Raw genomic sequence first — 27,249 nt, forward strand, 5'->3', positions numbered from 1 at the left:
CTGACCTCAGCTTTGCAAAACAGGGGTCTGGATTATTTGCTTTCAGTCGAACATTTCTTTCTCCAGTAAGTCAGTATTCTGAGGCTTTTTCTTTCTTTTATTTTTGCCTTTTTCTTGATTTCTGGGAGACTTGTTCCCCATGCTGCTCCTGCCTTCGTCTCTAGCTATAGCAAAGGCTGGGAGAAGACCCTGAAGACTGTGAGGGAGTGTGATGACACCTAGAAGAGGAAGGGAAATTTGCTTCTTCTAAGCTCCCTGAAAAAAGTGGGAAGCAGATAGTCCTAAGGAAGAGCTTGCTGATTATGAGATACAGCTTTTCTTCTTCAGAACAGTTCAGAAGGACTCACAAGTGGTGAGTAAGAAAAAGCCAGCAGCACACATTACAGCCACAGGAAATCATTCTAGAGAGGTCCTCAGTCAGGTTCATAAACCCTGACATCTACCACTGTTGGCACGTAATGATCTACCAGGTCTACAGCTCACCACTGCAGAGTAGGAGAAATACTGGAGGACTTATCGTCTCCCAGTCCTCTCCTATGGATTTACTCCCACTGCTGGAAGAGGCCCATTCTGCTGTTACTGGTTGTTCTGGCAACTTGACCAGCAAGAGAGAAAAAGGTCAGAAATCTACTCTGGGTTTCACACATATCAGAGATGTACTCATATCAAAAGGAAGCAACTTCAAATGGAAAGCCAGACCAACGTTGGGTAAGGATGAGAGCATTACTGACTTTTCTTAATTACTTTAGGTAAGACTTGGAGCAACTCATTTGGAAAGCTTTGGTGGTGCTTTTTCTCCTCAGCAATCTTGACTGCACTCTGAGATATTAAAGATTCCTCCAAGTCATACTATATCTCCAGGCACAAAATAGAAACTGCAGGCCAAAGATACAAACCACATAATACACAGCATGAACAAAAGTCTTTAAGAAAAAAAGGGGGAACAAACTTTCATTTTTGTTTCAATGCCCTTCATTGGGAGAGAATATGCTTTCAAATAGACGAGGATTTTTCCCTTTATCACTGGAGAGAATCTCTCTTCTTTCCATCAAACACACTTTTACCATGCAGGTTGCTCCAGACAGCAGCAGACGTAGGTCAGTATTTTCAGAATCAGGAGACTGAAGACAGGCACACTTTAAAATGGAGTTTAGATCCTCATTTCCAAAAGCTCCAAGCACCCAGCAGCTCCAACTGGCTTCAAAGGGTGTCATTTCACAGCATGGTTGGCATGTGCGCCGTAAAAACCACGCCATCTATCTGGGGTCCTAAGCTTGGATTCATGAATCCAGTACCAATTCTCACTGCACAGAAGATGACACCACCTCTATGGCCTGTGCTTAGAGAGCTCAGCAACATTAGAGTCATCAAATTGGCTTTTGCCTTCATTTTCCCTCAACAGTTTACAGAACTGCTAATAAAACTGGTGTCTATCATGAACATTGGCAGACTCTCAAGTCTAATATGATAACTATACTTTTCCTCCAAGCTATTGAGCAAGTCTGTAACATCTCCCCACATCCTCCTAATAACTGATGGCTAACAAGGGTTCCTTGCAGTGGGATGTCCTGAAGTTCAGCCAATATACAGCAGCTAGTACCCCAGGATGCTCAGAAATGTCAAATACCATATAAAAGTACTGAAACCCAGGCTGGTGCATTATAGTGCTTAGCCCTTCTGTAATGCCATCCTCCTGTTACAGGGTGCCTGATAACTTAAAGGCTTACACTTGCAATCTTAGCACCAAAGTCAAGACCTCTACCAATTAAGCCAGAAGAGAATAATTGTATTAGCAGTTGACAGTGGCAGGCATTTGTCTTGCTGAAGGAAGATGACGTGCACATATTAAAAGCATTTCCTCCAGCTAAACTCCTTCAGATGGCTGGATTTGGATCATGTTTTATGATTTATTTCTAACGAAGACCTTCTGAGCTCATGAACTCGCAGATGCCCAAAGCCACTTTATAATACAGCTTTCAACTATTCCAAGACTAAGAAAAAAAGAAGCCGATAGAGTGATTCCACCCCTGGGTCAATCAGAAGGAACATCTCCCCTCTTCTCCTCCCCTTGATTACTCACAGACAGAGGATATCACAGAGCTTTTGCTGGCACACGTGGCACAAAGGATGGAATTAGAAGCTTCAGATGTGTGCTGTTTCTCATGGTCCAGGTCTGAAAGAATTTGCAGGCCAGTGTAAGGCTTGCCACTGCCCACAGTCTCCACAAATGCCTCGGCATCTGTTACTTTCAAGAGAATTACTGAAGCTTTCAAAAGAATGCAAAAATTGCTAATCCCCTCGTGCAAGTGACTTCAGCCTTGACAGACCTTTTCCCAGAGCCGCAGATAAAACTGAAGGATTTGGCTATAAAGGATTAGGAGTGGTGTCACCTAGAATTAAGTCACTGGCCTTGAACCATGTTTATGTTCAGCCCTGTCAATAGCAGATTTCACAATCCTAAAAACAAGGTTTATTGAGTTTCTTTAAAAATACATATATATCTTGATTTCCTGAGTAGGTTTAAAGGTCTAGACAATCCACGTTATACTGCTTTATAGTTCTCATTTTTTACTACACTTCAGTGCACTAAAAACCTTCAGCCTGACAAACAGTCTGAGGAGTCTCAGACAACTTCTTTTCACAACCATTCACAAGATGTCTCTATGTATACTGTGAGAGCTGGGCAACAAAATAAATGTCCTGGATTGGTTTTTTCACATTGAATCTATTTTAAATACTACAAACTCACTAAAGGAAGGACCTGCTACATAGAACACAGGTAGTCTTTGCCAAGAGAGTTTTCAGTTCACAGCAAATCTTGACCAAATATTTTGCCTACTTAGTTACTAATCTGATATAAGCACCTAAAATGTGTCCTCTGAATGAGCTGTGCTTTGAGTTAGAAGTCTGTGGCCTTTCAGTGAACAGATGTTGTGTATATTCGGTGGTGAGGGGGACAAATAACCTATGTGTCTTAACGAGTTGCTTTGATTCCAATGGCATATCCACAACAATGACTGGAGCTGGCTGAAAATCTTACGATGACTGAAAGCATTGAGTACCACTGATTCCCCATCCTGGTAATACACACTGTAATTTGCTGAAACCATTTGATGAGGCTGACCCTGACTTAAGCACTGTGCACTACAGCTGAAAAGGGATCTGCACAGTGGAAGCCAGCCTGTATTTATACACATTGTGTTTGTTCAAGAAACGCATTCTTGCAAAAATGAGAAAACAGAACAAAACTAAAATCTTACCCAAGCTTCAAATGTACCTCAAACACGGGGATGGAGAAAGAGAGGGTGAGCCTCCACATCATACTGCATCAGGAAGCAGAGGTGCCGCCTGTTTTGCCTATTGCTGCCACAGCATATGAGAGTGCCTGGCTTGGAAAGAAGCTGGAGGTTGGCTGGGATACCTGCAGCAACCCTGAGGCTGCGCCGAGGCCACTGGAGCTGCTGCATCCCACATGCAGCGGGTGGTCCTGCTGCAAAAGGAGCTGGCTGCAAAGGCACATGTGGAGTTGATCAAAATATTTCTAACAAAATCTCTTCCCCTATCAGGTTTCTTTTTCATTTTTTCCTTTCTTTTCAAAGAGCAGACAGTTTTATGGGAACTGTTCTGTTTTCAGGGAGTCATACAAAAGTAGCCTGAAAAGCCCAAGGTTGCCAGAGAAATGTTGATGGCTCCTGCCAAAATTATTTATAACCATCCAATCATTTAGGTTGGAAAAGCCAGTTGAAATCATCAAGTCTAACCATCAGCTGTAGATAAAATGGCAATGGAATTGGAATTGCCAGAAAAACTAGGTGTATTAGGAGTAAAGACTTCCCATGGAAACAGAACGCTGTATTTCCTGGGTAGCCCTAACACTCTGGGGAAGGGTTGGCAGCAGAGAACTCTTGACTGATAGAAGGATGAATAGAAGCCTTCAGATTTCTGTTAAAAAATAAAACAAAATAAAATATAATATAATTAAAAAAAAATCCTAATTGAAAAGACAGCAAGTCCTTTTTTCTCTTGTTTTGTAAGAATGTTTCATGGAGGGGAGTCTAAGAGAAAAGTGCTTCTGCCTGGCTAGCAGGAAGCACTGACAGGTGTGTATTGGTCATTCATGCAACAGTTTCTCTGGCAAGGCAAAGCTAATTCTTTAACCAGCAGGAGCTGGAGGAATCTAAGTGGTTGCAGACAATACATGTAAAAAAGCAACACAACTGTGTTGGAAATCCATCAAACGGATGCCTTGGTTGTGCTGGTAAGCTTGCCATGATATACGATTTAGGCTGTATGCTCTTTAGATAGAGACCTAAGCACACAGCACCTTTCACAGTATGATCACCAATTCAAGTTGAGGGAGCTCTGATGTATGGCTGTATGGCAGTAATGATGATATTAACAACGCTTGGAGATGACATTAATAATAATAACGGTTAAATAGGCCCTGCTTCTCCTTCTGCATGTTCCCAGTCAGCAAAATTCTTCAGTTGTTTCATTTCCTTACTATAGTAGTAATTCATAGCCCAGGAGACTGCTTAATAACACCAATTATGGTACAAAAGAAAGTATAATGAAAATGGACCCAAATTAAAGCTCGCTAAGTTCAGCTCAGCATCTTTTTGCTCTCTCAAGGTATATTTGCTATAGCAAGCTTAACTGTGCAGATTCATTTTATTTCTTCCTATCTTCATGTTTACTAACCCTGAATTAATGCTTTCCTTCCACAGCCCAAACACGAAAGAGTTCTGCAAATAGCTGAAAGAAATGATAAAGACTCCAGGTGACATAGATCACACACTGTACACAGTATTACTTTCCCCAGAGTGAGCCTGTGTAGCAGTATTTCGTGGCATTCATCATTAAAGTTCAGTCTTTGGAGGGCTGCCATCGTGGTCATGTGCAGCCAGCTCTCCAGTGATGTAGTGGAGCTTATAACCAAAGGCCATCCCTCCAGGGGGCACTGCAAAAGCAATCTGAATGTCAGGCCTTGGGAAAGGCGGCGGCGATGTTTTTTCTCTTTTCCTCCTCAGCTGTTTTTATTTCAAACAGCCTCTTGCAGATGGGCCGATCGCTTTAAGCACGCGAGGTTTGTAGCCACGAAACTGTTAAGTCTCCAGAAACAAGAAACCAGTGAAATGTAGAAAAAGATACATTGGGTTTGATCAAAGACAAAGTATTTTTGCAGAAAAACAAAACTCTTGCTAACCTTGCTGTGAAGGTTCTGGGTGCTGCTGGGTGGTGGCCTCTCTGCTGTCCTCAGCTGAGCAAAGCAAGGCAGCATTGCCCTGCTGGCCCTTCCTCCAGCTCCCAGCCAGGCTCTGAACTGCTCCCCACATGGAGACATAGGGTATAAGTAGAGGGGCTGCTCACTGAGTGATGGGGAAGCCCTCCAGTTAGTGCCTCATCTCCAGGACAACCTTTCACATTGGTCACTGCTAGCTTGCATGGAGCCACGCTAACAGACATGCACAGGAAACATGCACAGAAAGACACGGAGGAGCTAGGAGGCTACAAGGTTATATGCAACTGGAAGGAACAGAGATTTCAATTAGCAGGATGTGAAACCTCCATCAAAGGCAGCCACTTACTGTGCTGGTTTCCTCTGCAGTGCTCAAACCACCACCTGGCACAGTGTAGAGAGAGGATGAACAGCAGAGTAATTGACAAGTGGGCCCAGCAACGTGTACTTGTTACAGGTGCTCTTGAAGGGTTAGAGCTCACTTCATTTCCACAGCCTGCAGCAAACCTGACTGCTTCAAGCTCTTCTCACAGGATGGGGATTGTGGAGCAGCCTCGAGTGGTGCATTTTGTTCTCCTTTGAGTCCCAGGGTCTCTGCCCAAAGGCTTTCTGCCTCCGAGTCAATTAAGAGAAGGTGCAAAATACCAGAGAAATGGCACATCCTAGCAATTATGATAAACAAAGTATATAGCCAACTACTTTAAAAGCAGACTTAGAAATGCCACTGGCTTGCTTCTTTATAAGCACATTCCCAGGGAGAATGTCAGGTCACATAACTCATCTGTTATCCTTTACACAGAGGATCTCAACTAGGCAGCAACCATCATAAGAATACCAACACGTATTATGGTAGAAAACAAATATAAAAGAAAAAAATGCAGCATCGCTCTTACACATGCACAAAAAAAGGCCAGTTAGAACTTCAAAGATTACTGGTCTGTAAATAGCAGTGCCAATGCACTGGGGAGCTGCGCTCCTCTTTAGTGACAGCCCCACTTACTCCCACAGAGGCAGTGATGTTACAGGCCTTTCCTGTGCTGCACCATGCATTCATTTAGAGTGTGCTCTTTGCATTTTATTTCCCTCGGTGCCTTAAAAATACCAAGATTTGCAGTAGTGTAAGAACAGCCTTTCAATCTCGCCTCATACACAGCATTTCAGTCTAGCTGATAGGGAGTGTTGGAAGAAAATTGCTGTATATGAGTGAAGAACCCCCCTCCCATATTTCTCTATCATTCACAGCTAGCTTGTTGCATTTACAGCTAGCCATTTTAACTATATCTAAATGTTTATCTGCAAGGTGGCTGAATTAGTTGGTATTTAATTCTTGTGGTGCAAACACATGACGGCTGGGTGCTCTCATTTGCCTGTATGCACAGAACAAAAGATGCTGTATTCAATTGCATGGCAATTGTCCACAGCTACCTCTGAGATATCCTATGTACCACACAAAGCCTGAATTTCACATGCTTAAGCAGCATTCTCTATTGCTTTATAGGAAAGGAAGAAGGGAAGGAGTTTTTGTTTTCTTCCTAAATCTCATCTACAGTTGTACAGCTAAAGCTTGAAGATTAATAATAAAAGTGCATATGTGACAATGCAGAAATAAATGCTGTTCTACGTTAAACATAAAGCAAGAAGCAAATTTATTTTTTCTCTTAATTAACCAGGCTTTCATCTCAACTGCTCTGATCTGTAAATAAAGCTGCTTTCAAATCAGCCAAGGAATTAGGCAATAAAGCAAAACAAACTAAACCAAAATACTCCAACCCAAGAGCCTCCTAACATGAGTTAGCTAATTATGTTTGCCATTTCCTATTCAAGGAGGACTTCAACAGAGCTTCCTAATTGGAACGGGTTAAAAGCAACAGGACTCTGTTGGCGGCCTCAGGGTGAGCACCACCAGCCACTATATGCTCCCAAGCACTGTCAAGGACCAAAGGGCATCTGCAGGTATTCTGAAAGGGAAGATAAGTGGAAGGGAGGACGGACAGACAGATGGAAGTGGGAGAAGAAAGAATGAACGACTGACCCCTACCACTAATATTACATCCTCCTGCAGCTATGCTTCCCCTCTGAGGATTTGCTTTCCAAGCTCTTTATTGAAATTGTTCAGGTCCTTAACTGATCTCCTGGGGGGTAAGTCGGGAGGGGGAGTAGGGTGGGTGGTTGAAAAGCCTTAAGCTAATTAAGCATGGCTGAGACATGCTTGATGAGATGGGAAAAACACGAGGCTTTTGAAGGGGTGAAAAACCTCCGACCATCTGGTAGTGGCATTGCAGGGAGAAGAAAGAGGAAGGACAAAGGGGCAGCTCTTTGGGCGAGGAGCTACAGGACTCCTTTAATTACTGGGTCATTGAGACCATTACTGCTCCCAGTGCCTGCAAAATAAGCTTGGGAGGCTCAGCAAAAATAACAGCTCTTAGCAAGAAAAGCATCTGCAAGAAAGTGAATCGGAGCAGCTCTCCCCAAGATAGGTCTGCTAATTAGAAATGATAGGTAATGGACAGGGGTGGTGAGGCCCTCAGATCTGAACGAGCCTGTTTCCAGTAACCTCCCTGCCTCTCCTCTCCGATCTGCTGTTCTCCAAGGCCCTGCAGATGGTGCTCTGTTTAAATTAATACCACCCTGCCAGCCAGAAGGAAGCTTCTGTTGTACTTGGCAGTCCAGGTGAACAGCCTGCGTTTAGGCTTCAGAATGAATGCCCCAGGTGTTTCATCAATATGGCAAGCAGATTATGTGTTCCAGCCTCTTCAGGCCTGGGTAAAGCTCATCTGTGTTTTCCCATCTCCGAGACCGGCTATAGAAAATCGCAGCGTTCATCAGAGGGCAAACTTTGCACACCGGAGCAATATCTGAGCCATCTTTGTGCTAAACGGCTTTGTCAACCATGAGCAGCGAAAGTGCTGGTGTGATCCAAACGAGGAGCCTCCCCCCGACTTCTCCGCTCAGATGAGCTGGATGCGGCTGTGGCTGACTACAGGTGCAGGCCAGCAAAAAGCAAGCTGCTCGTGACACCAGAAACCGTGGCCAAACTCGTGCAAAAAAGCAGCACTTCACTAACTCCTGCTTTGGGATGTGCCTACGTGCGGCTGATTTCCTTTCCTCCCACACACAGATTCTCCTTCAATTATTTTGGCCGTGTGCTGTGAACCAGTCAGATTCGCAAGCTGCACAAGAGCACGCTATATCCATCCTTGGATGGCAGGTCTCATTAAAAAGAAGGAAGCGTTACCAGGGATCTGATGCATTGCGCTGCATCCTGCATCCACAGGATCAGATATAAAACCCAGCCCCTGACTACCTGCAGCCATTCAATATCCTGCAGCGGTTTTGATACAGACAAATGGCATTAACCCTATTCTTCGGCCAAATCTCAATGTACATTTTTCTCCTCTAGGTTCTCCCTGAAAGTTCACTTGGAAAGAGCTGCTGTGTCTAAAACTGTCACATTTTTTATTCAGTACTGTTAAACATTGGCTGCATTTAATGCCAGAGGGAAGAGTTTCAGATGCTGTGATCTCTGTATATATCAGTTTCTAAGATAACTTCAGTTCCTTCAGATAGGTACCGGATATATACGTACTTATCGTCTGCTTTTCATGCTCACTTACTTCAAGAGCCAGCTGGATCTGCAAGCAGAACTGCATCCAGAAAATCTATTTCCCTCCACATCATATGTAATGCTGGAAGCAGGCATGATTACAAATATCCTTTAAGGTCTTTTTCCTTTTTCATTCCTTTTGGTTTTCATCAAGCTTTGCCAGAGTTGCAGGGCCAAGAGATCCAAAACCAAGCTCAAAAAACCCTGAATGTTTGGATGCTTACTGGAGAAGTGGCTCTGCTCCAGTTGGCCCCAATGCTGCCAAGCACTGCAGTACTGCCACACGGTCACAGAGCCACCCATCCAGTGTGGGCTCAGGTCTGGATGTGCAAATGAATTTGTGATGAGATGAGCATTAACAAAACAAACAGTTGCATAAAAATGACCACAACAGCTGTACTTGCTACGTACTGTGCAGTTATTGCTTTGGAAGAAGGGGAAATGAGATAAACAAAGCCAGTTTTGAGGATGCTGGTACTTCAGGAGCAGAGATGGACTTAGTACATTTTCTCACACAGGAAGAACTGTAAAAATCTGCTGTCCCAAGGAGGAGGCCCCAGAACATGAGAGCACACCTCTGATCTCTTTCAGACATGTAGTTTTATAGAACAGTACAACCATTAGAGATAAGTCACAGATCTGGAGATAAACCCATGTCTGAGTCCCACCCCATGCTGGAAGGAGCCAACGGCCAGCCCTCATGTCCTAGAGATCCCTGCATGGGCAGCTGTGTGGGAACACCCCTTTCACCCTTCTCATGCTCCAGGGCCCACTGCCAACAAAAACACACAACTTACTAGCCCTTTTAAAGCACAGGAAGGAGCGATGTGGCTGGTGTACACCCAAAAGAGCAAGTCTTGCTTGGTTTTCTGCCATCTCTGGACTGGCTGGATCTTAGGCTGATGGAGGTGCCACACTTGGGTACCTACACCCCAGGGAGGGAGAGATGCTAAAACATGCCTTACCGACTGCCTCCCTGCTTAGTCTGCAAGCTTTCCTGCTAATCTTCCCTGCTGCCTGGACAGCTGGAAGAATCAGCCAATTTAATTTCCTTGAATCGAGCTGCTGGAGTTAGGTACCGATTTTTCAGCACAGTGACATCTTACTTTGAAGTGCCTGAGGTATCTCCATTTGTGCCCATTTGATGTTTTCGTGCTACATTTCAGGCTGACAGACCACACAAACACACCCAGAGAGTGTGTTTTAACTGATGAAATACCTTGTAACCACGATAGGATTTAGACACAAACCGGGGCGCTCAATTTTCTCCAGCCATTGAGACAGCGACTTTGCCAGGCTGACCCTCTAACTATATATACCGCTGTTAGATGTAACCAGGGGGCACTGAGAAAAGATTATTGACTTTTTCCTCCTCGGAATCCAGAACGTGGTTTAACTGATTTTCAGTCCAGGTGAGAACAGTATAGCCTGTAAGCGACTGCTGATTTCCTCGACAGAGAAGATGCTGAACATGTAAATACGCCATCTTCCAAGGGCTGTCAAGTAAATGAAGGTATTGAGTGTTTTTTGATGGGATGCTGTAAATGAAGAAAGGAGTTTTTGGCCTCTGTGATACCAATGATTACAGGCAGAGCTATGCCTTTCACACTAGTGATGGAGAAAAAACACACAAATAAGGCTGCAAAACCACAAAATGAATTGCCGGTGCCCATAGACTGGCTACAGCTACAGTCCTAAATGCATCATCCAGAACAACTCTGCTGTATCTGTTTAATTGCAGATTAAGACACAGTTGTACACATAGCACACAAGAAAGGACTTCCAGAGCTCATGGAAGAGTCCAGAAAGTCCCAAAGAGCCGCAGTTCTGCACCAGTGTTAGGATATCACTACAGCACGATTAGTACATAGGTGCAGCCACAGAGATGGAGGAGGTGAGATTAAATGCAAGCTTCCTCCCTGGCAGACAACTCACTGTGACCAGAAACAGGCCCAGCTTGGGGCCAACACTGTGGGCTGGGTACACTAGCAGTGACCTCACACATTTGTCTGGCAGTAAAATGTGATGAAAGCCAACTGAGTGCAGGAAAACTATTCCAGATGGCAAAATCTGCTTGAGAACACTCACCTGCCATCTGCATTAGGAAAAGGTGAGGGCACAGAAAAGCCGCTGCCAGGAAGCTATGGCTCACAGGCAGATAAAAGGAGGAGAATATCTATAGGTATGAGGAAAGGATAATGCTTTGAAGATCTGAATGAGACCAGGTGGGGTTTTTCCTGCTCAGGATCTGTAATGGTGAGAGGCAGATTTACTCTCAGCTGGGGTCATGCCCCATCTCTACATTCTCCACTGAACAACTTGGAGACATTTCTTCCCTCTGCTTGAGCGTCTCATGCCCTCCTTGTGCACACCAGACTTCCTCTCCATGCACCAGGAGCAAGGGCACCCGAGAAGCCACAGCATAACAGCAAGGCCAACACTATGGGGCTGAGCAGGGGAGAAACCAGAGCAGAGCTGAACCAGAAAGATGGCATCAGGGCAGACCTGTTAGCATGAAAAATGGCTAAATGGCACCATTCTGATAGGAGAACACAGTAAACTGCTCACCCACACTGCTGGGCACAGCTGCAGTGACAAAGTTCCTAACAGAGAAGGGAAAAATACATCCACACCCACCAAGTAAATCTGTCTCTGCTGTCTGAAGTGTGTGTGCCACTTGCACGTATGAAAGAGCTATAATACAGTGCAACAACCTGGGCAGAACGGCATGTTGTGCATGATGTACCCTACCCTAGGCAAGCTTTATTAAAGGAGGGGAATCCAAAATGAATCATACTGAGGTTTGATGGATCTACTCTAATTTAAAACTGAAAGTCTTACTGTTGCAAATGGGAATGAAGCTCACTGCTCAATCAGAAACCTCGGGAGCTGTGCAGTATGCTGAAAACAATGGTGCCATTTCTCTGAAGGTGCTAAACCTGATTTCCAGATACATTATTAACTACGATGCCATCTGTAAAACTGCAGCCTTTGGTCAGCAAGCTCTCTTTTTTCAATTATGCTATAGGAAGAAGTTTCTCGGATGTCAAAATCTCTCCCTCTATTCCTTTCCTTGCTACTTGATATGATTTGAAAGATATGTGTTTCATTTGCATAAGGTACCTCTGCTTCTCAGGGGATTTGAATTAGAACCAAAGACTGGTAGACTTGAACACCGCATGAAATATGAATTCCATTATCTTTCCAGTTTTCATGCGCTAAAAGGGCATTATCAGCATCTTAAAGCTCTTTAAGCCTTGTAGCTCAGAAGTACAAAACATATAACATCATGTAATAAGATTGTAAACATATGAGGACTTTGAATGACTTCATAGCATCTGCTTTTCAGTGGAATTTTATGGCTTTATATTATTTTGGCGTTCCTACCACTGGAAAATAAAAATGTAAATGGCACTTTAAAATACATCATTAAAAATATCCCTCTTCTCCAGCTTCTCAGAGGATTTAATCTTTTTTTATTTTCTGTATGTAGAAGAGTTCTAAAAAGTATTATTAGATTTAAAGGTGAATGTGTTTCAATGCAGTACTGTAACGTGAGTTAATTAAACTAAACAAAAGCCACATTGTCAACACTTCCAAAGGGAACAAAGAGATTATATTTTTAAATGAAACAAAAAATGACAATTCATAATAACATCTCTATTCTGATTACTGAAAATGACACAAAGAAAGCAATGAGATACACGCAATAAACCTTAAACACTATCACTGTGAAAGCAGTCTGTTTTCTTGTATTTTTTCTATTCTTTTACCTTTTTGCCTTATACTCCACCATCAAACCTGATAACATAAATGACTGTGACGGCAGGTGAAATGCTTAAGCTGAGAATTCCTTACATTTTCCACTTTCTCTTAGAAGAGAAAGCAGAAAAAAATATATCGTTTGTCACTGAAAGAGATGAAAAATAATTAAAACTTAGAATTGATCTTGCACCACCTGTTCTTTACATACACTCAGGATAGAATCTGATATATGGAGAGTAATGAAAAGAAACAGATTCCTTCTGTGGCAGGAAAAAAAAAAAAAGACTTCTTTCCCCCCAAGGAGATTGAAATCAATATCTGGAGCAGACTGCTGACAGTGTAATAACCACCCCATCCTGCTCGTGCACGGCGTTGCTCAGCTCAACCCACACAGCACCCTTGGGGAAGGTTTGCGGGGGTCTGCACCCTCCATGAGGAGGGAAGGAGCATCGTTTTGGGCACTGTGCACTGCCTGATGTGGTACGACTCTTCTGCTGCACCAGGTGGTCTTCAGAAAATAAAAATCACAGCACCTCCGCACTCCTACTGGTGCACACCACTGGTCATGACAGCCTGCAAGCGAGATTTCTTCCTGATAAGATTGCTGGTCCTCCATCCTCACAGAATGGCCTGCGACGGAAGGGACCTTAAAGCCTCCCCAGCACCAACCCCTGACATAGGATGGCTGCCCCTCACCAGCTCAGGCTGCCCAGGGCCCTGTCCTCTCAAGTCCTGGAAGACTGCAATGAGGTCTCCCAGCAGCCTTCTCATTTGCTGAACAAGCCTAGCTCCCTCAGCCTTTTATTTTTCACAGGAGAGGTGCTCCAGCCCTCTGATCATCTTTGTACCCATCTCTGGACCTGCTTCAACAACTCCACATCCCCCTTCTTCTGGGGGCCCCAGGCCTGGACACAGCAGTCCAATGGGGCCTCATAAGGGTAGAGTAAAGGGGACAATCCCCTCCTTCTCCCTGCTGCCACCCCTCTGTTGATGCAGAACAAGATGCAGTTGGCCTTCTGGGCTGCATCAGTGAAGCACCTGCTGAGAACACCTAACCTTTACCAATACGAGGGCCTGGAAACCTGTCAGTATGGCACTGACAAAGCCACCACAGATATAACCATAGGCCAAAAAGCACTCCTCATCCACAAGCTGCATCTTCCAACAGGGCACAGAAAATGCTCACACACAGCTCACTCAAGGCACATCAGCCTTACCTCTGCTCAGCGGCTTTCAAACAAAACTATCCCAAATCCCACAACCACAGAAAATATTTTACATGCATTCAATAAAATCTACATACTGTCTTGAACTTGAAAAAAACTATTGCATTCCTCCCTTATCAACAGTAAGCTTTTGCTAGCCTAAAAGGTTTATTTTCCCTGTCCTTTGCAATGTCTACTTGGCATAAAAATAACCTGAATATACTTTTTGCCATGTAGCTGTGGCTGAAGTGCTTTTCACTGGAGTTACAGATGGAACTGCCCTTGGACCAATACAGATGGACCACAAAAGGCTGATAAGCTGAATGTGGGTGCCAGAGCTCCCCGTTTGGTTGACATTTCAATTGCAAAGCTCACCTGAGTTCTGTGAAATTCTCCAGAAAATAAAGACCTTTAAAGGGAGACTTCTTAAACTTGAGAGCACTTGATTGAAGGCACTTTTGTGTTTTTCTAGTCATAATCTGTTTACTGAATGTTTCCAACTAATTCCAGCAACACTATTTGCAACAGTCCCTCTCTTTAGCTCAGCTTTGGACGTCTGAGTTTAAATACCAGTTTCCAAGATCCTGTTTCCATAGAACAGCCAGCATTTCTCTGCAAAAGGCCCAGAAGTGCACCTTTATTTTTCCCTGCCAAATATCAATACATGTTGGAAACATATTTTTTAACTACATTCCAAATTTATGGCAAGACTACTCTGCAACAGCCCATAAAATGTCATCCGATCCATTCAGTATGGGTCGTTATCAAAGACCAAACATGCTGTATTTGAATCAGGATACTTTACTCCTATTCTGGGGTGGGGGAATTGAATAAAAGGAGTTGGAGCCTCTGAACTAGCTCTTCAGAAGCCACAATGCTCCCACATGCATTTGTTTGCTTTTCTTCCCAAACAAAAAGAAAACATCTCTTTTAAGGATGTATACAGAAGATTTGTTAAATCTCTTCTTCTCCCTAAGATGTTTGATCCATCTCCACTTGAAACTGAGAAGAAGCTCAGTTAAAAAATAAATGCAGTTACAATTGCCAAATGTCAGATTTGTCAGGAAAGATCTTCTTCCAGAAGTACCTTGTTTCTCTGTAACTACAATGTCACACCAGAGAAAGTCATTCTTTTGACAGTATTTACAACTGTACCAACACATGAACAAATCATAAATGCCTGAGAATGAAACTGCAAAAAATGAAGAGCTCTTTTGGAACATTTAAATCTCTCCAAGATTATGCTTTAAAATCATCTGTTTTGCTATGGTAGAGATGGATAAATGCCCTTAAAACCCAGTTTAGTAAAGAGTGGATGACATGACAACTACAAAGTAACATCTGCTCTCATAATGAAGACTGTTGAGTAAAACTGGGTTCAGCTACGATGGAAATAAAGCAGAATTCAAACTTAAAGTAAATAGACAGCGACCAAAAGTCTGGCGTCACAGGAAATCATACACATTGCCAATGATTTAAAAGAAATAAATCCCTCCAGTCCATTCACAAACCTCCTTTAACATCACATATATACATACATAAAGATGATGGTTATTATAGTTCTTTAAACATGGCATTCAAACAGGCCAGGATGCAACCACAGAGAAAGACCAATTGAACAGGCTGGGTCTTGCTTGTAAGCTAAATCCTGGGATGCTTCAGTACCCCTTCTGTAGGTGCTCATTACAGTAGTTTGTTCCTTGATAGTACTTGAGCAAGAACCCGTTCCTGCACTTCTGGACTTGTCCAGAGGAAAACAAACATATTCTTTTCCCATAGAGACTGCCACCCAGCCACAGGTTCAACAGAGGTACCACTGTGCCACAACAGCCATCATGCAGAAGTGGCAGAATAACTCCATCCCTTTCCTTTTGCCCACCAACTCTTACATAGCTCCAGTGATCAGAATGAAGCCGTCAAGACTATTTCTTGAAACCAGGAGCTGTGCTTTGTGCTGAGAACACAGTGACAGGTAAAATCGGTGGAGAAAAATACCAAGTCAAGTTCAAATAATGTTTGAAACAGAATGATAAGGCAAAACACTTCAGCCTAATCACAGGAGAAGAGTAAACAGAACATTAATGGCTGTTTTTGTTCATATTCCAGTGTTCTGATGGAAAACCTGTCCTCCAAAGAGTTAAGCAGCTTCAGCAGATGATGAGTGAGAGAAACCATCACATCCAATGACTTTATGTAGGGAGATAGAAAGAGGTCAGAAACAAAAATGATGGAGGTGACAGCAGGCTTAGAGTAGGAAATGCCTACGTATTCACTCATGCTGTACACCACCCTGTAGAAAAACTGATCTGTTTGAAACTGAATGAATGGTCATTACAACATAACAAGACTATTTCTATGCATACGCATAAAGGGGCAGCCAAATGGCATATTAAAAACATGTACACCTCCCTAGTCAGAAAATAGGTCAGTGATCACCACTTACCCTGCTTTTTAATAAAGGGATTTGAGAATATTCCCTAATCATATAACAAACACAGATTTTCGTTATTATTCTGTGAACTAGAATGGGTGTATTAAAGCAGTTGGAAAATAATATAAAAAAACTGGCATCTTTGCTTGTCTTTTTTTTCCCTTCTTTTTTTCCTCAGGTGTTCCCTAATAACACATAACTTCAAGTTGCAGTAGGAAAAAGGGAATAATTGGCACACGCTGTATTTTATTACTGATCTTGGAAAAAGCCACACCAGGTTTTTATGAAACACACAGTGCTTCGCATTGTTACATTCTTCAGGGTAATCTGGCTTTTTTCATACTTCTGGCAATAGGAAAGAGTGGTGAAATTGCAAAGACTTTGATTCTCCAGTCTTCTGGGCTCCCGGCGCCCCAGAACAGGATTCAAGCCTCCTTGGTAATACACCCTATGAAGCTGTGAGGCCACACCAGCTATACATAAAGAACACTGCAGAACTAAAATCCCCGACAATACATGTCAGCTGTTATTAAAATGAGCACAATTAGATTGGAGGCGTATCTACAGCTTGTGAAAAATGACACACACCTCTAAACCATCAAGAAACAGACTTTTTTTTTTCAAGGCAAACCTTCCAAGGATAACTGACAAAAAAAAACCTAGCTGGTTTCAAAGCCCCTACCAGTAACTAAGCAGAAATTCAGCTTCAGTTTGGAAAAGGGACTTTGAACTTTGTTGGTCACTTAGTGGCTCCCACAGCTCCAGTGGGAGGTCACAGATGGCTCCCATTTATCCAGTGGCTACTAGTGAGGCAGAGAGAGGGGAGAGGCAGTTCTGTGCCACCCCTCACAATGGGGTTTAGCTTGGTAACACAAAAAGCAAACATCAGATGTAGAACAGAGAGATCAGGTAGCTGAAAGTCCAGTAGCCGCTACATGCAGCGAGGCACATAGGTCTAATACGGATCAAAACCATCATTGTGACACTTACGATCCAGTTTTATGACTGGATTTCTATTTAATGGGAACTGCAGTCCCACTTTAGCTCTTTTCGAAGTGCTCTCAGACAAAAAATTCTGTTTTATTGTACATCAAATGCACTGTGGATGCTGCTGGAAAACAATTTAACTGAATTAGTTCATGCAGAAGCACTTGGGTTACATGAAATAGTGTTACATATTACATCTCTGGTTTATGCCCCATAATCTCTTCCCATTAAAATGAGACTCTCCTTGGGGAACATGTACCATTCTACCAGTTTGAATTGCAGCTGGTTTTCTGTTTTTTTTTTTCAACTCTTTGTCCAGATCCATTTTGCATCACAATGGACTTTAAAATCTACCGTGGCTGAGTATGTGCCCACTGGCATGGGTAGCATCTAACACTACCAGCTCTGAAGGTACCCTACACATTTATATACCCATAAGAAAAAAGGACTTGCAAGACAAACTCTTAATTTCCTTTTCCTCTCAAAATAGGAAAGAGCATCAATTTATTTTCCCTGATCCCAGGACAGTACGCTCAGAATAACCTAAAGGAAGTATCTATACCGTTACTTAAAAGTGGTATTATCCTGCACACAGACTCAACACAACATCTCCTCTTACTACAGAGTTTAAACCAAGGAGTCTTTCTATGAAATTCAGTAAGCTCTGGATCAGACAAATCCTGTTCAGGAGCAATATCTGAGTCCACATATAGGAACATGTTCCATAGTGTCTGGAAAGAACCTTTTACTTACTTAGCACTTGAGCCTTTTAAATCAGGGGTAGGAAAAGGAAACATGCCAAGAACAACCCTTTTCTGACATTACCTTCTTTTCTTTAATGTTGCATATTTTAATGCTAGGTAGAACAGATGGTGAAATACAAGCTCTCCACCGAGAACTAAATGACAGTATATAGCTGTAGGGGACAGTAAAGTATTAAAGAGAAGGAAATGCACAAATAATGAAAGTACATTTTGTCCAACTTGCTTTTGATGAGACATAAAATAAAATGTAAATAATTTCTATTAGGAGGAAATTAACATAATGACTTTGGTATTTGCAATCAGAGTGAACTTGTATTATATAACCCGGGTTTGTAATTGAAGTACAGCAACACCATTTACCTGGATCTGAAGTAAGAATTATATGAATTCTGTTTTCAACATCAGAAATGCAACACAAAACCAATACTATTAGCATGACTGATAATAAAGAAATGAGATTAGTCTCAGCTTGGATAGGCCATAAAAAAAAGCAGCAGAAATGTTCCTCAGCTGTACATGAACAAAGAGGTTCTATTAACCTGAGTTTGCAGTGAAGAAAAGTGTCAATAAAACTAACACAGGTTTGCAATTAAGTTGGTGTCAATGTGGCTAGGAAAAGAAGTTCATAATTAGGACAACAGTATTAGTATTGACTTGAATTTTCACTAAAAATCATGTCTGGGTTTTAATTTGAAACTGTAAAATTCATCTCCATGCTTTACAGAAGGCGACTGTATAATTATCAACCCACAGTTACTTTACAATTAGAATTACTCCCATAATGTGTTCTTTTCTAATATAACCCTGTGTGTGTTATAAATGGGCTACCAGAAGAGTATCCAATACAGAAAATTAAACTTCCAAGTTTCTTTACAAAAGCATTAGTAAGGATTTAAGTACTTTACCCTCAGAAAAAAAATGTCTGCTTCAGCAAGACCTTGTACTCCTGCTCCAAATATTGGTTTCCTTATTAGAATTACTAGTTTTAGTTAATTACTAGCTACATCTCTATTAATGGTCTCACAAATCATTTTGTGCCCATTTATTGTAAATACTCTCGATGCTTCTAGTGAACATGATCAAGAGAGTACTTAAATGGACATAAACTGGTTGTTTAATCAGCCTTGGGCGCATTAATACAGAAAGCTAACAACAGGAAGCGTGCTTAAAGTCACTCTGGAATCTGAGTATGCACTTTCTTCCACATACTTTCCTATGTGAGTGCAAGTCCAACACACCAATGCAACACACAAAGATACAGAAGAAATGTCTTTGTACATATATATATATATATATATATACATGTAAAGAAATCTCTTTTATGTGCTATTTCCATGTTTTTTTCACAACAGAAAGGAAAACGTGAGCATAATTCTCTATCCCATTCTGTTTTACTAGTAGACTTACCTTTTTCTTCTTCTTGTACTCCTCCTCCTTCTTTTTCTTTTTCCTCCATGCTGGGAATCAAAGGTTTCTCATCTTCTGTTGTGTCTTCTTGGTTCAACAATAGCTCTGAATAAATTTGATAAAAAGATGAACACTAAGGCTTTTCAGAAGTGACACTGTATAAAAGGATTAACAGACACTGGAGAGATTATCATTAAAAACACTGGAAAAGGATCTTCCCCCCCCCCCTCCAAGGAGTACAGACACAATAACTGCCTCAGAGAAATGCGGGGGGCTGTAGTAGAGCAAGCAAGGCCTTGATCCTCCAACATGCTGAGTCTTCTGGGATTTAGTACAAAAAGTCCCACGTGCTTAACTTCCTGTTATGGGCCTTTACCAGGACTCATCACCAACCCAGAGACACAAGTACCCAAGAGTTTTGTTGGACTGGGGACAGAGAGTGAAGTGCTCGAAGTGTACAGGACTCAAGTGCTTGACATGAGGAACAGGAAACACTGTTTGCATTTCTTTTTCTGAATGTGGCAGACAATAACAACTCAGCCTTTCTCACAGAGAAAGCTACCCACAGCTACTGCCGTGCTCTGGGTTTGTCCAGTCTGGAGAAGAGAAGGCTCAGGGGAGACTTCATTGCTGTCTACAACAACAAGGAAGAAGGTTGTGGCAAACTGGGAGTTGGCCTCTGCTCCCATGTAGCATGATAGGATGAGAGAGGGGATGGCCTGACGTTGTGCTAGGAGAAGTTCAGGTTGGATGTTAGGAACAATTCCTTCTCCATAGAGCGGTGATGCAGTGGCACAGCTGCACAGGAGTGGTGGGGTCACCGTCCATAGAGGTGTCCCAGAGCCTTGGGGATGTGGCACTGAGGGCTGTGGGCAGTGGGCATGGTGGGGTCCTGGGGATGGGTATAGGATAGATGATCCCAGTGGTCCTTTTCCAATCTTAATGATTGTATGATTCTGTAAGACCATTTAGTTCCACAGTTTTGCTTTAGTAGATATGGAGAAAGAAAGGGAATTTAAACATTATTGATAGTATCTGTGCATAAATAGCATTATGCATATGCAGTACCTTCTATTTCCATGCAGGAGCTTTGGGAATCTGCCCCAGTTTTCATCTCCTCCTCTACAGCAGCCTCCTGTTGTCCTGTTAACATGACAAATTGAAAATGACATCAGCACGAGGGCTGTGCACATGCAGTACAGGTTCAGCAGGCACAGCACGAATCTAACAGGCAGCATGGTACTCTTCAGCCACATACTGCTTTCTTCTATTAAATGAACAACATTAGAATTATTTTATATGTGAAAAGACCACTTACTAAGCTTCAAGCGTTAAGTATGTTAAATGCCTGGTCAAAACTGATCCTGAATCAAATTTTTTTCCCCTCTTTCATAGCTCAGCCTCAGCAAACTATTTCTCACAGGAGCTGTTGCAGAGCACCCGTGCTTGACAGTCGGCTTATCAGAAGGAACAGAATAATCCCACAGGCTTATAGAACAACAATGATGGGGAAAAAGAAAGAAACAAAGACAGAAAAGGAAGAGATAATAACAGTGATGCTATGCACTCTGGATCAATGTGGTTACAAACCCATGCATTTGGAGATGTGTGTCTTTGCCAGCAGTGCCAGAGATTGTTGCATGTGCCCTGTCTGGCATAGAAACACTGCTAGCTGGCAGCATTTTGCTAAAGCAACAGAGATTAGGCTGAAACCCAGTGGAGGCTGTAAGTGGAAGAACCAAGGTTCCCAATTGGTTTATTATCTGTATTGTCAAGAATTTTGTGAGACAACTTTACCTTGGGCTTGATCTTGCTCACACCCCATAGGATGTGCTGGGTCACTCTCCCTTGTGGCTTTAGAGTCTTTCAGGGAGTCTGAGGAAACAGCAAACACACAAACACATGTACTTCAGTGATTTTAAGCTGGAAAAGTCTACTTCTTTTCCCAGACACTGACAGTCCTTAGGTGTGAGATTTGTACTTGGCATTCTGATACTCAGACAGCACTTCTAGCTGTGTAACCACAGCCTTGTACGCCGTAAACACGTTCTCATGGGTCTCAATCATTCAAATTGATTTCTGAACCTGTCCACTTACTGAGTAGCTTCTGGTCTGCAGAAAATAATAAATAAATAAATGTTGTTGAAAATGAGAAGTGCGACCAAGACTTCTATGAACTGAGTGTCACGAAGACACTATAAGAAACAAAATGAACCACCTACTTGATAGATAAGACTTCTTTTCATTTCAGAACAATGCCAGTGCTTTTCAAGGTTGGATTTCCACAAGCTTGACAAACATTAAGTCTTAAATCCCAGTGCAAATCCCAGCCTCACTGCACCAGATGCCAGAATTCCCAAGGTCATTGCTGTGGCCAAAACTCTTTTTGATTCTGGGGAGCCCAATAGAATGAACCGTCCAATGCCAAACTGTAAACCAGTGGCACAGTGAGCTTTAAATTAGACATTATAAATCCAATCCCTGTACTGTCTTTGGTCTTCATAAACACAGCACATTATTTCTGTTGTGTCAAACAGCATTGTATGACAAAACAGCTTCTCCTTAATGATCTACAAAGTGCAAAGATCTATAGCATATAACAATAAATTACACGAGCATGTTATGGCTCTATTTCTAGATGGTCTCTTTCTATAATGAGCAGAGAGAATCTTACAGTACATAGACACCAAAGGATGCCCTGGTAAAACTCTGTTCCTGAAACTTGCCAAGAAAAATCTCCAATGGGTAAATGGAAAAGCTGGGTTGTTAACATCTGATCCAAATTTAATAATCTGTAGAAGAGGTATGCACTGAAAGTGTGTGCCTTTAATTAACTGCAAATAATCCCCCAAGGCAAATATTTAATTACCTGCACAGCTTCTTACCTCTTTCATGGCATGACAATAAGTTTATAAATCCAAGTTTGAAAGCAGAACATCTCACTGATGTACAATTTGCTAAAATTTGCCCTTTTTTCACCCTACTGTGGACTTAAAATGCTCCTCATTGCTATCATCTGTGCTGGACTTTCATACTAGGATGGCCCACTGTGCTCTGAGTCACAAGGGACTACCGTACCAGCCTGAATCAGAGCAAAAATAAATTAGAATCTCATCAAATTGCAAGCTTAATCAAAAAATGAGTTGAAGGACCTCTTGGTTTTCAATGGAAATGGCACTAAAAATCTCTAGGGAATTTGTCAACCTCTAAAACAAACTTTAAACCCATTGACATTCTGGCTTTGCTGATGTCTTTGACAAAATCTTCAGGATAACTAGGAAGTCAAGGTCTGTAGCAATTCTGAATATGGGGCTACAGACACTATAATCCTTGTGCATCATTTATTCGAATGTTTGTATATGGTAGTATGCTGACAAAGCTGGAATCAGATGTCTTCTGTCTTAAGCACCCCTGTCAGGGCCCTCCCAATAGCCAAAAGTGATAACCAAGTGTGATATTACCTGCTTTGGGTGGGAGGGATGCACAGCTGACTGTCCCACAAGGTCCTTAGAACTATCTCATCTTACATTGATTGCACAGTACTTCATGCTGCCAGACCTGTGCCTTTAACCTCAGTCCACAGGTGCCACCTTTTCTCCCAGAATGAGGAATGGCTCCAATTTCATGCAAAAATCAATCCGCAGCATCAGAGGAACAATTACACGCCTCGGTCAATAATAACAAATGGAGCTTAAGGAGCCCTGTGCTTCACTGATATATGCTCCCCAACACACTGTTGTTTGTCATGAAGCACCATGTAGCTTATGGCAAACCATACTCACTAAGCAGCACGGAAAGCACCCTGCATTTCCAGACTGCAGCACTGTACTCAGCCAGAGACCACCTATGCCATTGGACACATTTTCAAACGTTACCCCAGCTGGCTGCATGCATTTTATTCTTAGAAGGTTGTAAGTTTGCGCTCAGCTTTCATGTTGGATTTAAACAGTATTCTAATTGTTCTGGAGTTCGAGAAAGCAATTTAGTTGCACGGGATTCCAAATTACTCCAGGCAATGTTCATTTTGCCCATGTTAATTTTCTGTCAAGCATGCTCCTGAAAAGAACAGAAAAGGAGCAGAAGTTGCTGCCTTGCTGAAATGGAGCCTCCTGTTCCTGCCTCAGCAACAGAGATCGGCTCTTCCATTAGCGTGTAGATTCCAAGCATCGAGATCTTTAAGGTCCAGATCGTATCAAAGATTTCTTCTTTTCAAATGCTAACACTGGATCAAAGATTCAAACCCAAAGGCCCAAAGATGGATTTACTTCTAGGATTTATAAGAATAAAGCAAGGTGAAGGAAGAAACCCAGATTTATGAAGGAAAACTCAGCCAGGCACGAGTGAAAACATAGAACTAAATGAGCAGGTAAATAAAAGCTGCTCCCAAATTGGACATGAAAATTGGAATGGACAAATTGGAATGCAGCATCCTGGCAAGCAGTGGTGGGAATCCCACTAATGCTGATCACATACAACTTTCTGTCTCCAAGACTTCAGTAGGGTAGAAGTATTCCTCCAGAACAGCTGGTCCTCTGTGCTGACTTAGCCCTTTGGAGCCATACAGAACTGGGCATAAGCCAGAATGATAGTCCTAAATGATTCCAGGTCTGCATATGCTCTGGACATCTCCCCAGCCTTCATCCATCACTAAGTGCCTGGGGAACTAACTCTGATTTTTAAACAGCATAAAGTAATGTCAGTTGTCTCCTAACACAGCTACTCATCTGTCAAGTTGTAGAAGGGAATCCAAGTCAGAATATGATTTCACAACAAGGTACGCTTAGTTCTTTTGATAACAGATGCTGGGCACCATTTGCTTTGGGTAATGACACATTAGAGCTGTAAGGTTTAGTATACTGCCAGGCAGGACTGAAGCAATCGGTGTTCCTCATACAACACCGTAGCGTGGTTCCTAATGTCATCATTGCTCACGCATGAACAGATCGAACATGACATTTAGTGACATAAATGAATCAAAGATTAGCCACTTTCATTGACTGCACATGAAGTGCCAGAGTGCTTGTTTTAAAAGTGAGCACATGACTCTCTGATTTCATCAAAGCCATGTTTATGCAGTGGCAGTGTCCACATAAGAAGTGCGCATGCTGCCCCAGCCTGCTCTGCTCCCCTCTCTTGTATACAAACAGCTGCACTGTGGGGTTGTGTGGCTAAAACGGACCTGGGAATTAACCCCAACCTTTAAAAACCAATGGAGAACATATCTGGGCTTGAAGTGGGTCAGATTCTCATCACATCTATTACTCACCGTCCAATATACCAACTGTATGTTGAATACAACTCCAAGAAAATGGTGTAGCTTGCAATAGACTAGCAATCCTATCCTTCCTGCCAATAATCAGATGCTATTTTGCCTAAAAACTGTAAAACCCAATGCTTTTCCTTGTCATTCATAGTTTGTATTTTTTACTGTACAAAGCAACACTGCTCAAAGAAAATCTCGCAAATGCTCAGAAGAGGAAAAACGGTAAGATCTGAATGTTAAACGGTTTTAATGATCTCTTAAAATTCACTTCCCCAGCTACTCTCTGTACAGCTTATTTACTGAGTCGTTTCTAATGTGCAACACACCTGGGTCCTGCGCACAGCGTAGATAAATCACCACATTTTTAGGGAGCGGTAAGAAGATTAAAGAGGGAGAAAGCTGGCCATTATGAAAGAAATGGGTTCAGTGCGTTTTATTTTTTAAGCATGATACTGTGAAAAATGACTGGAATATTTCCAGAGTGAAAGAAATCAAGCAGGCGTCTAAAATTACAGGTAATGGTGTGCACGGAGGCTGCCACATGATTAGGGTATTCTTTTGCCTCATAAACCGAGGAAAATGTGTTAAAATGAAGTAATATAAAATGGTGATTTATAAGAAGTGAGGGAGATATTCTTGAGCTTTGACTTTAAAATGTTATTTTTATATCCACTAAGATTTCATTTTAATCTATCTTTATGACAGATTAGATTTATTTGAGCCCAAGTTTATACGGCCTTGGTAAAAACAGACCTTTTTAGGTGCAACAACCTGTAGAGAAATTTTCCCAAGTGTTGAGGTGATTGAGCAGTTCATCTCCACAGGTGGGGTCAAACACACATCGCTCCCACTCTCTCCTGCTTTGAGCTGCAGAAAGGGCATCTCCTTTGACTTCGCCTTCTGTCCATAAGAGAAAGATCAGACTCAGCTGGTCTGAGCATCCTGCTGCATGGCAAGGCCTGTTGCACAGAGTGCTAGGAAAGGAAAAAGCTGAGAAAAACCTGGCTGCCTTGATTAGACCCTTCCCAGGAGAAGATGCCACACAGCTGAAGGTAGGAGGGGGAGGATGGGAGGAATAGGTGCTCCCAGCGGGCTGATGGGAGCGCAGCTGGATGGCTTCAGGTCAGCTAATATTTAAAAATAAGTAGGATTTAAATAAACCAGCTAAGGAGATTAGTGTCAGCTGTTGCGGCTGCCTGTACTGGGAATGGTAGAGCAGAAATATCTCCTCAGTAGTTTATGGTCTGAAGACGCTATGCTACGGATAGGTGAAATTAAAAGAGAAAAACTGAATTACGTTCAATTAAAACCCTATGTTCTGGAGGGTGTTAAGAGAAGAGGCGTTTGGTTGGTCGTATCTGTGGCTGAAAACAAAAACCAAACCACACTATTTACTTCGCATTATTTGTTTCCATAGATATCATTCTAATCAAGGGAGAGAAAAATGTTATCTCAATAGCTGGCATGCAGAGGCACAGCTACAGTTGGGGGTGTTGAAACTCTTCTATTTAAAAAGGTTCTTTTTCACTTACCCATAATTGAAATTTTTCAGGCTGAAATTTTCCAGGCCTAATCATAGCCCAAGGGTGAAGTAAAAACATTTCATTGGTAGCTGCTGAGTGCTCAGCACTTCTGAAAATCAGGTCATTCATTTAGATGTCTTAATATATACTTAAGAGCTGATTTTAAACACCTTTTTTTTTTTTTTTTTGAACACACTGGCCTTACAGTCGATCTGTTTCACCCACTTATCATTGCCTAATTTATGGTGATTTACACAGCTCCCCCGAATTGGAAATGCTATATATTGTAGCTTACCCTTCTCCATCATTTACATCTTTTTGACGTCACAATTTTTCCAAGGTGAGAACTACAGCTGGCCAAACACAAATTACACAGCCACTACATTTTACAGGCTTCTGGGTTGCACAAAGTGAATTTTTGGGGCTAATCTCTAGCCCAGGCATATACCTAATACTGCTTCTGACAACATAAACCCTCCAGCTGTCTGAATCTGACTCCATTTCAGAGAATACAGAAATAGAGTGACTTGCTTTAACAGTGCTCCTGCAGGAGCACAGAATTTGGTGAACACCTGGAAATAATTAATCGCTACTTTATTTTTAAAATTGATTAGCATATGATTTAATTTAGTTGACCTTCATACGAAAATTCGGTGCTTATTGAGCACTAATGATTTAAAGCACATTGTGCACAGAAAGTTTCCCATGATTACATATTGGGAATTCACCCTTTATCTATGCTCCAACCATTTCTTTCTTGTTTTTCTGCCAAAAAGCCCCACCGCAAAGTCACAGTAAGCAGCAGTTGGTAGGATGGGTATCTGAGGAGACAGACACTCACAAGCACTCAGTCCATCTACAATGAGTTGGAAGTCCCAGCACAGTCTTGTGTGGAGAGGCATATTAGTTTGAGTGCAGCCTGTCTGTGTTTTATCTGCTGCATAAACATTAATGACTTTAATCTCTCTGTTCTGACTTCCACTACATGAAGAGGAGCATCTTGGCACTGAAATAAGCTGTGTATAAAGGACCTACTTCCTCATGCACAGTAATGAAGTGCT

General features: G+C 42.2%; 1 protein-coding gene across 7 annotated transcripts in view; it reads right to left on the bottom strand.

The window, feature by feature from the left end:
• MACROD2 (mono-ADP ribosylhydrolase 2) overlaps positions 1-27,249 on the bottom strand; it is a 789,463-nt gene that overhangs the window by 21,274 nt on the left and 740,940 nt on the right. For 6 of the 7 annotated variants that reach the window (XM_085542412.1, XM_085542411.1, XM_085542408.1 and 3 more), the window contains 3 exons: positions 21,200-21,277; positions 20,471-20,545; positions 19,403-19,507 (listed from right to left, as the gene is read on the bottom strand). In XM_085542412.1, the coding sequence (XP_085398538.1) occupies positions 19,403-19,507; positions 20,471-20,545; positions 21,200-21,277 (258 nt within the window). The remainder of the gene's footprint in view (positions 1-19,402; positions 19,508-20,470; positions 20,546-21,199; positions 21,278-27,249) is intronic. The other variant, XM_085542410.1, reaches the window with a different exon arrangement.

The sequence above is a fragment of the Coturnix japonica genome, chromosome 3 (assembly GCF_054131305.1).
Source record: "Coturnix japonica strain WE chromosome 3, WE-NBRP24, whole genome shotgun sequence".
In the NCBI taxonomy this organism is placed as follows: domain Eukaryota; kingdom Metazoa; phylum Chordata; class Aves; order Galliformes; family Phasianidae; genus Coturnix; species Coturnix japonica.